The 13,938-nt window shown below is 48.1% G+C and overlaps 1 protein-coding gene across 1 annotated transcript in view; it reads right to left on the minus strand.

Moving 5' to 3' along the window:
* Positions 1-13,938, minus strand: part of LOC144492782 (dynein axonemal assembly factor 6-like) — a 109,855-nt gene that overhangs the window by 63,574 nt on the left and 32,343 nt on the right. Inside the window, exon 3 of the mRNA XM_078211202.1 lies at positions 12,544-12,643. Coding sequence (XP_078067328.1) covers positions 12,544-12,643 — 100 coding nt within the window. The remainder of the gene's footprint in view (positions 1-12,543; positions 12,644-13,938) is intronic.

The following is a 13,938-nucleotide window of genomic DNA, read 5'->3' on the forward strand; positions in this document are numbered from 1 at the left end:
GAGAACAGTGACCATGACACCACACAACCCTGCCACAGCAACCTCTGCAAGACGTGCCGGATCATCGACACAGATGCCATCATCTCACGTGAGAACACCATCCACCAGGTACACGGTACATACTCTTGCAATTCGGCCAACGTTGTCTACCTGATACGCTGCAAGAAAGGATGTCCCGAGGCATGGTACATTGGGGAAACTATGCAGACGCTGCGACAATGGATGAATGAACACCGCTCGACAATCACCAGGCAAGATTGTTCTCTTCCTTTTGGGGAGCACTTCAGCGGTCACGGGCATTCGGCCTCTGATATTCGGGTAAGCGTTCTCCAAGGCGGCCTTCGCGACACACGACAGCGCAGAGTCGCCGAGCAGAAACTGATAGCCAAGTTCCACACACACGAGGACGGCCTCAACCGGAATATTGGCTTCATGTCACACTATTTGTAACCCCCACAGTTGCGTGGACCTGCAGAGTTTCACTGGCTGTCTTGTCTGGAGACAATACACATCTTTTTAGCCTGTCTTGATGCTCTCTCCACTCACATTGTTTTGTTTCTTAAAGACTTGATTAGTTGTAAGTATTCGCATTCCAACCATTATTCATGTAAATTGAGTCTGTGTCTTTATATGCTCTGTTTGTGAACAGAATTCCCACTCACCTGAAGAAGGGGCTTAGAGCTCCGAAAGCTTGTGTGGCTTTTGCTACCAAATAAACCTGTTGGACTTTAACCTGGTGTTGTTAAACTTCTTACTGTGTTTACCCCAGTCCAACGCCGGCATCTCCACATCATATTCTCCTTAACCAGTAGTGCAACTCCCCCACCCCTTTTACATCCCCCTCTATCTTGCCTGAAACATCTGTATCCTGGAATGTTAAGCTGCCAATCCTGTCCTCTTAACCAAGTCTCTGTAATGGCAACAACATCATAGTTCCAAGTACTAATCCAAGCTCTAAGTTCATCTGCCTAACCTGTTACACTTCTCGCATTGAAACAAATGCACTTCAGTCCACCAGAGGCTCTTTGATTAGCAACTATACCCTGCCTGCTCTTTCTCTGAGTCTTACTGGCCCTACTCTCTGGTTCCCCTTCAGTTAGTTCACCTTTGCTTTGGTTTCCAGCCCCCTGTCAAACTAGTTTAAATCCTCTCGTATGACACTAGCAAACATCCCGGCCAGAATATATATGCCTTTCCAATTTAGATGCAACCCGTCCTTCTTGTACAGGTCCTACCTGCCCCTGAAGAGACCCCAATGGTCCAGATACCCACGGAGGCGTGGGTTTCCTCCGGGTACTCCGGTTTCCTCCCACACTCCAAAGATGTGCGGGTTAGGTTGATTGGCCACGCTAAAATTGCCCCTTAAGTGTCCTGGGATGCATAGATTAGAGGGATTAGCGGGTAAAATATATGGGGATAGGGCCTGGGTGGGATTGTGGTCGGTGCAGGCTCGATGGACCGAATGGCCTCTTTCTGTACTGTAGGGTTTCTATGATTTCTATGATATCTGAAACCCTCCCTCCTACATCAGCTGTTTAGCCATGTGTTGAGCTGCACTATCTTCCTTATCCTAGCCTCACTGGCACGTGGCACAGGGAGTAATCCTGAGATTACAACTTTCTACCTAACTCCCTAAACTGCTGCTGCAGGACCTCATCACTCTTCCTGCCTATGTCATTAGTACCAATATGTACCACGACCTCTGGCTGTTCACCCTCTCCCTTCAGAAGGCTTTCTGCCCATTCAGAGACATCCTGGACCCTGGCACCAGGGAGGCAACATACCATCCTACAGTCTCACTTCCACAGAAGCGACTATCTGCACCCCTCACTATAGAATCCCTTATAACCCTTATAGAGTCTCCTTATAACTCAAACCATCAAATCCCGATAGCATCCTAGTAAATCTCTTCTGCACTTTTTCTAGTTTAATATCATTTCTATAATATGGTGACCAGAACTATTCCAAGTGTGGCCTTACCAATGTCTTGTACCAAGACGTCCCAACTCCTGTATTCAATGTTCTGACCAATGAAACCAAGCATGCTGAATGCCTTCTTCACCACTCTGTCCACCTGTGACGTCACTTTCAAGGAGCTATGAACCTGTACCCTTCGATCTCTTTGCTCTGTGATTCTCCCCAACGCACTACCATTATTTGAGTATGTCCTGTCCTGGTTCAATCTACCAAAATGCATCACCTCACATTTATCTAAATTAAACTCCATCTGCCAATTCATCAGCCCACTGGCCCAATTGATCAAGATCCCATTGCAATCCGAGATAACCTTCTTCACTGTCCACTATGCCACCAATCTTGGTGTCATCTGCAAACTTACTAACCATGCCTCCTATATTCCCATCCCAGTCATTAATATAAATGACAAATAACAGTGGACCCAGCACTGATCCCTGAGGCACACCGTTGGTCACAGGCCTCCAGTTTGAAAAACATCCCTCTCCAACCACCCTCTGGCTTCTGTCATCAAGCCAATTTGTATTCATTTAGCTACCTCATCCTGGATCCCGTGAGATTTAACCTTATGCAACAACCTACCATGTGGTACCTTGTCAAAGGCCTTGCTAAAATCCATGTATACAATTTCAACTGCCCTCATCTACCTTCTTAGTTACCCTTTCAAAAAACTCAATCAAATTTGTGAGACATGATTTTCCACTCACAAAGCCATGCTGACTGTTCCTAATCAGTCCTTGCGTCTCTAAATGCCTGTGGATCCTGTCTCTCAAAATACCTTCCAACAACTTACAACAACAGGTGTGAAGCTCACTGGCCTGTAGTTCCCAGGCTTTGCCCTGCAGCCCTTTTTAAACAAAGGCACAACATTTACCACCCTCCAATCTTCAGGCACCTCGCCTGTGACTATCGATGATTCAAATATCTCTGCTGGGGGACCCACAATTTACTTCCTAGCCTCCCAGAATGTCCTGGGATACATTTCATCAGGTCCCGGGGATTTAGAACATAGAACATATAGAACAGTACAGCACAGTACAGGCCCTTCAGCCCTCGATGTTGTGCCGAGCTTTGTCCGAAACCGAGATCAAGCTATCCCACTCCCTATCATTCTGGTGTGCTCCATGTGCCTATCCAATAACCGCTTGAAAGTTCCTAAAGTTTCCGACTCCACTATCACAGCAGGCAGTCCATTCCACACCCCAACCACTCTCTGAGTAAAGAACCTACCTCAGACATCCCTCCTATATCTCGCACCACAAACCTTATAGTTATGCCCCTAGTAACAGCTACATTCACCCGAGGAAATAGTCTCTGAACGTCCACTCTATCTATCCCCCTCATCATCTTATAAACCTCTATTAAGAGGTTTATTAAGAGCGGCACGGTAGCACAGTGGTTAGCACTGGTGCTTCACAGCTCCAGGGTCCTGGGTTCGATTCCCGGCTCGGGTCACTGTCTGTGTGGAGTTTGCACATTCTCCTCGTGTCTGCGTGCGTTTCCTCCGGGTGCTCCGGTTTCCTCCCACAGTCCAAAGATGTGCGGGTTAGGTTAATTGGCCAGGTTAAAAAAAAAAATTGCCCCTTAGAGTCCTGGGATGCGTAGGTTAGAGATATTAGTGGGTAAAATATGTGGAGGTAGGGCCTGGGTGGGATTGTGGTCGGTGCAGACTCGATGGGCCGAATGGCCTCCGTCTGCACTGTAGGGTTTCTATGATTTCTATGATTAAGTCGCCTCTCATCCTCCTCCGCTCTAAAGAGAAAAGTCCTAGCTCCCTCAACCTTTCCTCATAAGACATACCCTCCAAACCAGGCAGCATCCTGGTAAATCTCCTCTGCACTCTCTCCAATGCTTCCACATCCTTCTTATAGTGAGGTGACCAGAACTGCACACAATATTCCAAATGTGGTCTCACCAAGGTCCAGTGACTTGCTCCCAATCAGTCCCATCATGTTTATTAACCCAATTAATTAAGTTAGATTTATCTAACTTGATGCGCTGTAAGACTTCCAGCACCTCCTTCTCTGTACTATGTACACTCCTCAAGCCATCACTATTTATTTCCCCAAGTTCCCTAACATCCATGCTTTTCTCAACAATAAATATTGATGAGAAATATTCATTTAGGATCTCACCCATCTCTTGTGGATCCGCACATAGATGACCTCGTTGATCCTCAAGAGACCCTATTCTTTCCCTAGTTACGCTTTTTCCCTTTAAATATTTGTAGAAGCTCTTTGGATTCTCCTTTGCCTTATCTGCCAAAACAATCTCATGTCCCCTTTTTGCCCTCCTGATTTCTCTCTTAACTCTACTCCTACACCCGCTATACTCTTCGAGGGATTCACGAATAAATGGCAAAAGATTGGGAAATACTGATGTAGCGAAGGACCCGGGTGTCCTTGTACACCAATCACTGAAAGCAAGTATGCAGGTGCAGCAAGCAATTAGGAAGGCAAATGGTATGTTGGCTTTCATTGCAAGAGGACTTGAGTACAGAAGCACGGATATACAGGTCCTTGGTGACATCACACCTGGAGTATTGTATGCAGTTTTGGTCTCCTTACCCACGGTTCACAAGACTGATTCCTGGGATGGAAGAATTGTCATATGAGGAGATATTGTGTCAACTGGGCCCGTATTTGCTGGAACTTAGGAAGAGAGAGGATCTCATTGAAACGTATGAAATACTTACAGGACTGGACAGACTGGATGCTGGAATGTTGTTTCCTCTGGCTGGGGGTTCTAGAACAAGGGGTTACGGTCTCAGGATACTTGGTAGACCATTTAGGACTGAGATGAGGAGAAACCTCTTCACTGAAGGTGGTGAACCTGTTGAATTCTTCTACCACTGGAGTCTGTGGAGGCTAAATCACTGAATTTTTAAAGAAGAAAATAGATTTCTAGACACTAAAGGTCTCAAGTGGGAGAGAGTGGGAGTATATGTCATTGAGATTTGTGGATCAACCATGATTTTATCTAAGGGCAGACCAGGCTATAGGGGCTGAATGGCCTATTCTTGCTGCAACTTACCATGTTTCTACATCAACATTGACTCAGGGATGGAAAGAGAGGGCTGACATGAGAGGGCTGGAAAGATACGCCAAATGCAAAAGTTTTTAAAAGGCCGTCATGGGAATTAAGAGAATACATCAACATTGATTCTCAAGTTGAAGATGATAAGTCTAAAGTCTCCAGAGTTTCTCAACAATCTAACTCCAATGGGAATGCATCAATTGAGACTCAGAAAAAGCAGCTATAATGTTGCTATTAAATTTGAATTGTCATTGAACACAGCTGGTAGTTAGGAAGCTGTTTTCTTCGATGATAGATGCTGAAATTATTTCATGCAGATATCAAGGAAATGGAGTCCTTATTTTATCGTAGTGAGCCGATCATATGTAATCCTATCTTTTCAGCTCAGGAGAGAACAATTCCCAATTAGATTTTCAAAGAACAAACAAAGAACAATACAGCATAGGAACAGGCCCTTCGGCCCTCCAAGCCCGCGCCGCTCCCTGGTCCAAACTAGACCATTCCTTTGTATCCCTCCATTCCCACTCCGTTCATATGGCTGTCTAGATAAGTCTTAAACGTTCCCAGTGTGTCCGCCTCCACCACCTTGCCTGGCAGCGCATTCCAGGCCCCCACCACCCTCTGTGTAAAATATGTCCGTCTGATATCTGTGTTAAACCTCCCCCCCTTCACCTTGAACCTATGACCCCTCGTGAACGTCACCACCGACCTGGGGTAAAGCTTCCCACCGTTCACCCTATCTATGCCTTTCATAATTTTATACACCTCTATTAAGTCTCCCCTCATCCTCCGTCTTTCCAGGGAGAACAACCTCAGTTTATCCAATCCCTCCTCATAACTAAGCCCCTCCATACCAGGTAACATCCTGGTAAACCTCCTCTGTACTCTCTCCAAAGCCTCCACACCCTTCTGGTAGTGTGGCGACCAGAACTGGACGCAGTATTCCAGATGCGGCCGAACCAACGTTCTGTACATCTGTAACATCAGACCCCAACTTTTATACTCTATGCCCCGTCCTATAAAGGCAAGCATGCCATATGCCTTCTTCACCACCTTCTCCACCTGTGACGTCACCTTCAAGGATCTGTGGACTTGCACACCCAGGTCCCTCTGCGTATCTACACCCTTTATGGTTCTGCCATTTATCGTATAGCTCCTCCCTACATTATTTCTACCAAAATGCATCACTTCACATTTATCAGGATTGAACTCCATCTGCCATTTCTTTGCCCAAATTTCCAGCCTATCTATATAAGAACATAAGAAATAGGAGCAGGAGTAGGCCATCTAGCCCCTCGAGCCTGCCCCGCCATTCAATAAGATCATGGCTGATCTGACGTGGATCAGTACCACTTACCCGCCTGATCCCCATAACCCTTAATTCCCTTACCGATCAGGAATCCATCCATCCGCGCTTTAAACATATTCAGCGAGGTAGCCTCCACCACCTCAGTGGGCAGAGAATTCCAGAGATTCACCACCCTCTGGGAGAAGAAGTTCCTCCTCAACTCTGTCTTAAACCGACCCCCCTTTATTTTGAGGCTGTGTCCTCTAGTTTTAACTTCCTTACTAAGTGGAAAGAATCTCTCCGCCTCCACCCTATCCAGCCCCCGCATTATCTTATAAGTCTCCATAAGATCCCCCCTCATCCTTCTAAACTCCAACGAGTACAAACCCAATCTCCTCAGCCTCGCCTCATAATCCAAACCCCTCATCTCCGGTATCAACCTGGTGAACCTTCTCTGCACTCCCTCCAATGCCAATATATCCTTCCTCATATAAGGGGACCAATACTGCACACAGTATTCCAGCTGCGGCCTCACCAATGCCCTGTACAGGTGCATCAAGACATCCCTGCTTTTATATTCTATCCCCCTCGCAATATAGGCCAACATTCCATTTGCCTTCTTGATCACCTGTTGTACCTGCAGACTGGGCTTTTGCGTCTCATGCACAAGGACCCCCAGGTCCCTTTGCACGGTAGCATGTTTTAATTTGTTTCCATTGAGATAGTAATCCCATTTGTTATTATTTCCTCCAAAGTGTATAACCTCGCATTTCTCAACGTTATACTCCATTTGCCATATCCTCGCCCACTCACTCAGCCTGTCCAAATCTCTCTGCAGATCTTCTCCGTCCTCCACACCATTCACTTTTCCACTTATCTTTGTGTCGTCTGCAAACTTCGTTACCCTACACTCCGTCCCCTCCTCCAGATCATCTATATAAATGGTAAACAGTTGCGGCCCGAGTACCGATCCCTGCGGCACGCCACTAGTTACCTTCCTCCAACCGGAAAAACACCCATTTATTCCAACTCTTTGCTTCCTGTCGGATAGCCAGTCCCCAATCCACTTTAACACACTACCCCCAACTCCGTGTGCCCGAATATCCTTCTGTAGCTTCTGACAATGCTCCTCACTATCTGCAAGTCCTGCCAATTTTGTGTCGTCCGCAAACTTACTGATCACCCCAGTTACACCTTCTTCCAGATCATTTATATAAATCACAAACAGCAGAGGTCCCAATACAGAGCCCTGCGGAACACCACTAGTCACAGGCCTCCAGCCGGAAAAAGACCCTTCCATTACCACCCTCTGTCTTCTGTGACCAAGCCAGTTCTCCACCCATCTAGCCACCTCCCCCTTTATCCCATGAGATCCAACCTTTTTCACCAGCCTACCATGAGGGACTTTGTCAAACGCTTTACTAAAGTCCATATAGACGACATCCACGGCCCTTCCCTCGTCAACCATTTTGGTCACTCCTTCAAAAAACTCCACCAGGTTAGTGAGGCATGACCTCCCTCTCACAAAACCATGCTGACTATCGTGAATGAGTTTATTCCTTTCTAAATGCGCATACATCCTATCTCTAAGAATCTTCTCCAACAACTTCCCCACCACGGATGTCAAGCTCACCGGCCTATAATTACCCGGGTTATCCTTCCTACCCTTCTTAAATAACGGGACCACATTAGCTATCCTCCAATCCTCTGGGACCTCACCTGCGTCCAGTGACGAGACAAAGATTTGCGTCAGAGGCCCAGCGATTTCATCTCTCGTCTCCCTGAGCAGCCTTGGATAGATTCCATCAGGCCCTGGGGATTTGTCAGTCTTTAAATTCTCTAACAAACCTAACACTTCCTCCTTTGTAATGGAGATTTTCTCCAACGGTTCAACACTCCCCTCCGAGACACTCCCAGTCAACACATCCCTCTCCTTTGTGAATACCGACGCAAAGTATTCATTTAGGATCTCCCCTACTTCTTTGGGCTCCAAGCATAATTCCCCACTTTTGTCCCTGAGAGGTCCGATTTTTTCCCTGACAACCCTTTTGTTCCTAACGTATGAATAAAATGCCTTGGGATTCTCCTTAATCCTGTCTGCCAAGAACATTTCGTGACCCCTTTTTGCTCTTCTAATTCCCCGTTTGAGTTCTTTCCTACTTTCTTTGTACTCCTCCAGAGCTCCCTCCATTTTTAGCTGCCTGGACCTACCATACGCCTCTCTTTTCTTTTTGACCAGTCCCTCAATTTCCCTGGTTATCCACGGTTCTCGAATCCTACCCTTCCTATCCTTCTTTTTTACAGGCACATGCCTGTCCTGTAGCCCTAACAACTGTTCCTTAAAAGACTCCCACATGCCAGATGTGGATTTACCCTCAAACAGCCTCTCCCAATCAAGAGCTGCCAATTTCTGCCTAATCCCACTAAAGTTAGCCTTCCCCCAATCCAACACCTTACCCTTGGGACACCACTCATCCTTTTCCATCACTATCCTAAAGCTAACAGAATTGTGGTCACTATTTGCCACATGTTCCCCGACCGAAACTTTGAAGACCTGACCGGGCTCATTCCCCAGTACGAGGTCCAGTATAGTCCCCTCTCTAGTCGGGCTATCTACATATTGTTCCAAAGAACCCTCCTGTACGCATTTTACAAATTCCTCCCCATTCAGAGTCCCTGCTCTCAGCGATTTCCAATCTATACCAGGGAAATTGAAGTCTCCCACTACAACAACCCTATTTTTCCTGCACCTATCCAGTATCTCCTGACATATCCGTTCTTCCACTTCCCTTGGGCTGTTCAGATTCTATAACTTACAAAACAGCCCCTTGACAAAATTTATATTTATATTCCTGGCCTATTTTTAAACATGAACAGCTTTATGTAGCTTTTCCAGAGTAAGAAATTTTGATTCTGCTGATATTTTGTTTTGCAGCTCTCGGTTTAGAAGATTAAGGGATGGTTTGATAATAATTTTCAAGATATGAAGTCGTGCTTTGAGTTAATAGAATCATAGAAACGCTACAGTGCAGAAAGAGGCCATTGGGCCCATCGAGTCTGCACCGACCACAATCCCACCCAGGCCCTACCCCCATATCCCTACATATTTACCCACTAATCCCTCTAACCTACGCATCTCAGGACACTAAGGGGCAATTTTAGCATGGCCAATCAACCTAACCCGCACATCTTTGGACTGTGGGAGGAAACCGGAGCACCCGGAGGAAACCCATGCAGACACGAGGAGAATGTGCAAACTCCACACAGGCAGTGACCCAAGCCGGGAATCGAACCCAAGTCCCTGGAGCTGTGAGGCAGCAGTGCTAACCACTGCTACCGTGCCGCGAGTTGACAGAGATAAACTACTACCGAAGGTTAGGGAATCTCAAACTAGAGGGCATGGCCTAAATCTTACACAGTAAGAAGTCTCACAACACCAGGTTAAAGTCCAACAGGTTTATTTGGTAGCAAAAGCCACTAGCTTTCGGAGCGCAGCTCCTTCATTAGGTGAGTGGGAGTTCTGTTCACAAACAGGGCATATAAAGACACAAACTCAATTTACAAAATAATGGTTGGAATGCGAGTATTTACAGGTAATCAAGTCTTAAAGGTACAGCCAATGTGAGTGGAGAGAGAGGGTTAAGCACAGGTTAAAGAGATGTGTATTGTCTCCAGCCAGGACAGTGAGTGAGATTTTGCAAGCCCAGGCAAGTCGTGGGGGTTACAGATACTGTGACATGAACCCAAGATCCCGGTTGAGGCCGTCCTCATGTGTGCGGAACTTGTCTATCAGTCTCTGCTCAGCGACTCTGCGCTGTCGTGTGTCGTGAAGGCCGCCTTGGAGAGTGCTTACCCGAAGATCAGAGGCCGAATGCCCGTGACCGCTGAAGCGTTCCCCAACAGGAAGAGAACACTCTTGCCTGGTAATTGTCGAGCGGTGTTCATTCACCCATTGTCGTAGCGGCTGCATAGTCTCCCCAATGTACCATGCCTCGGGACATCCTTTCCCGCAGCATATCAGGTAGACAACGTTCGCTGAGTTGCAAGTGTATGTACTGTGTACCTGGTGGATGGTGTTCTCACGTGAGATGATGGCATCCATGTCGATGATCCGGCACGTCTTGCAGAGGTTGCTGTGGCAGGGTTGTGTGGTGTTGTGGTCACTGTTCTCCTGAAGGCTGGTTAGTTTGCTGCAGACAATGGTCTGTTTGAGGTTGTGCGGTTGTTTGAAGGCAAGAAGTGGAGGTGTGGGGATGGCCTTAGCGTGATGTTCGTCTTCATCAATGACATGTTGAAGGCTCCGGAGAAGATGTCGTAGTATCTCCACTCCGGGGAAGTACTGGACGACATAATTAATATCGACAACTAATACCCACCCCCGCGACTTGCCTGGGCTTGCAAAATCTCAATAACTGTCCTGGCTGGAGACAATACACATCTCTTTAACCTGTGCTTAACCCTCTTTCCACTCACATTGTCTGTACCTTTAAGACTTGATTACCTGTAAAGACTCGCATTCCAACCATTATTTTGTAAATTGAGTTTGTGTCTTTATATGCCCTGTTTGTGAACAGAACTCCCACTCACCTGATGAAGGAACAGCGCTCCGAAAGCTAGTGGCTTTTGCTACCAAATAAACCTGTTGGACTTTAACCTGGTGTTGTGAGACTTCTTACTGTGTTTACCCCAGTCCAACACCGGCATCGCCACATCCTAAATATTACAGTCAGGCTTTTCAGGAGTGAAATTAGGGGCAGAAATTTATGCTCTCCCCCAGTGGTTTCTGAGGCAGCAGGTGAGGGGTAGGGCAGTAAGGGCACCTCCATTGGAAGGCTCCTTCAGTCTAGGGGGTTGGGCACCCTCATTGGAAGACCTCTTCAGTCCTTCATGGAGTGCAGACCTCCATCCCTCCCTCTCCTTCCTGACCTATGCACCAACAATGAGATCACCCCACTCGCAACCTCCTAGTGCATCTCTGCCCTCCCTTCCCTTCCCTCGGTCCTCTGGTATTTATCAGCACGGCGGTTCCATGGACTTTGTATCAGGCATGGTGCTGCAGCACCTCTTCTGGCCACTACAGCGCTGTGCCTGGATGGGCTGGAGAGCTGTCCACCAATCTGTTTGGCCGACATCTCTCTGAGGTCGAACATTTTTCCAAGTGAGGATGGAAGTTCTGCCTGCTGGCAATTTACGCTCATTTAAGTGTGAAATGGCAGCGGGTCTTGAGAGTCATTGGGGATGCTTTCCCCACTGACTCTCTGGATGATGGGAGCCGAATGCTCACCAGCCTGAAAATTCAGTCCCAGGAAACACTCCCGTGTGGAAAGGGTGGTGGAAGTCATAACAAGTTGATAGATTTCTGATAGTTCCAAAGTGTAAAGGAATATGGGGCAAAAGGAAAGTAAATAGCATTAGGTCACAGATCATTCATGATCCTGTTGAATTATGTCATTTGCTCAAGGATCAATTGGCTCAATGGTTGACTCCTGTTCCCATATTGGAAAAATGACTGAAAGAATAATATTAAATCTGTGAGAACAGTCGCTTGATAATAAAAAAATTGAATATTCATAGAAATCATAGAAACCCTACAGTGCAGAAGGAGGCCATTCGGCCCATCGAGTCTGCACCGACCACAATCCCACCCAGACCCTACCCCCACATATTTACTCGCTAATCCTGCTAACCTACGCATCTCAGAACTCTAGGGGGCAATTTTTTTTTTTTAACCTGGCCAATCAACCTAACCTGCACATCTTTGGACTGTGGGAGGAAACCGGAGCACCCGGAGGAAACCCACGCAGACACGAGGAGAATGTGCAAACTCCACACAGACAGTGACCCGAGCCGGGAATCGAACCCGGGACCCTGGAGCTGTGAAGCAGCAGTGCTAACCACTGTGCTAACGTGCCGCCCCTGTTTATATTGCTGAACAGAGAAATGTTGCCAAAGCTTTTCATCTTGCACTCATCAGGTAGGTCTAATATCTCTATAGGAGGAGAGCAGGGAATGTAAGAAAATATGTTAGCATACCGTGAGCTTACTTTAAGAGACAAGATAAAAGATTTTAGGATATTAAATAGATGTGAAAGTGATGATCCATTCCAAGAACATTAGTTATCAGAGACAGATGAATGTAATAGGAATGTTTTGAATGCAGGTATTAATGTTGACAGGGTGATATGAAACAAATTGTATCCTGTATAGTACATAGAAATCCACAGCTTAATGCCTCAATTACTTACTCAGGCTGTTGTCTTGGATCCCAGATATCATCAAACTCTGACCCCTCTGGCACATCATCCTCTGCCCAGATTTGTTTGGTGTCTGTCGGCTTTTCAGAATCTGATAAAGAAGAATGTGAAGTCTATTGGATATTAAATCTTTTTCAATTCCTCCACTTTAGGAGCTGGAGTCTTGTAATCTAATGCATGTTATCTTCTGCATCTTTTAAACCTCCTCTACTGAAGATGTTGAGTTGATGCCTGGACAACAGTCTATCATTCCTCACCCAATTGACCATCACTTTTGCATCAGTCTTAGAAGTGATTGTTGGCATTGCACCACATAACAGTCCATCCTATCCTCACTTGGTACCTAGTGCTTGCATTCTCTAGTAAGATAATGTCCCTCCCTCATGCAGGGCCCTCGCTGATGCTTTGATTTGGATTAAATATTGATTGAGAACAGACTAACATCTAGGGACCCCCCCTCCCTCCCTCCCCCCCCCTCCCCTCCCTCCTACCCTCCCTCCCCCCTCCCCCCCTCCCCCTCCCCCCTACCCTCCCTCCCCCCTCCTCACCCCCTCCTCCTCCCCCCTCCTCCCCCTCCTCCCCCCCCTCCTCCTCCTCCCTCTCCTCCCCCCTCCCTCTCCCCCCTCTCCTCCCCCCTCCCTCTCCCCCCTCACTTGGTACCTAGTGCTTGCATTCTCTCCCCCCTCCCTCTCCCCCCTCCTCCCCCCTCCCTCTCCCCCCTCCTCCCCCCTCCCTCCCCCCCTCCCCCCCCTCCTTCCCCCCCTCCCCCCTCCTTCTCCACCCCCTCCTCCTCCTCCCCCCCTCCTCCCCTTCCCCCCTCCCCACCCCCTTCCCCCCCCTCCCCCCCTCCCCACACCCCCCCTCCCACCCCCCTTCCCCCCCCTCCCCCTTTCCCCCCCTTCCCCCCCTTCCCCCCCCCTTTCCCTCCCTTCCCCCCCTTCCCCCCCCTCCCCACCTTCCCCCCCTCCCCACCTTCCCCCCCTCCCCACCCCCCTTCCTCCTCCCCCCTCCCACCCCCCCTTCCTCCTCCCCCCTCCCACCCCCCTTCCCCCCTCCCTCCTCCCCCCTCCCACCCCCCTTCCCCCCCCTCCCCCCCTCCCCCCTTCCTCCTCCCCCCTCCCACCCCCCTTCTCCCCCTTCCTCCCTCCCCTTCCCCCCTTCCCCCCCCCTCCCCCCCCCCCCTCCTCCCCCCCCCCCCCCCCCCCCCCTCTGCAGTTCTGCTATATCCAGTTGTTACTGGTGGTGGACAACTCACTGCAAGATGAAGTTCCACAAATATCCCCGTCCTGATGGAGGAAGCACATCAGTACAAATGATAAGGATGAAGCATTTGCAACAATCTTCAGCCAAAAGTGCAGAGTAGATGATCCATCTCGGTTTCCTCTG

This window comes from Mustelus asterias, chromosome 4 (genome assembly GCF_964213995.1).
Source record: "Mustelus asterias chromosome 4, sMusAst1.hap1.1, whole genome shotgun sequence".
Taxonomy (NCBI): Eukaryota; Metazoa; Chordata; class Chondrichthyes; order Carcharhiniformes; family Triakidae; genus Mustelus; species Mustelus asterias.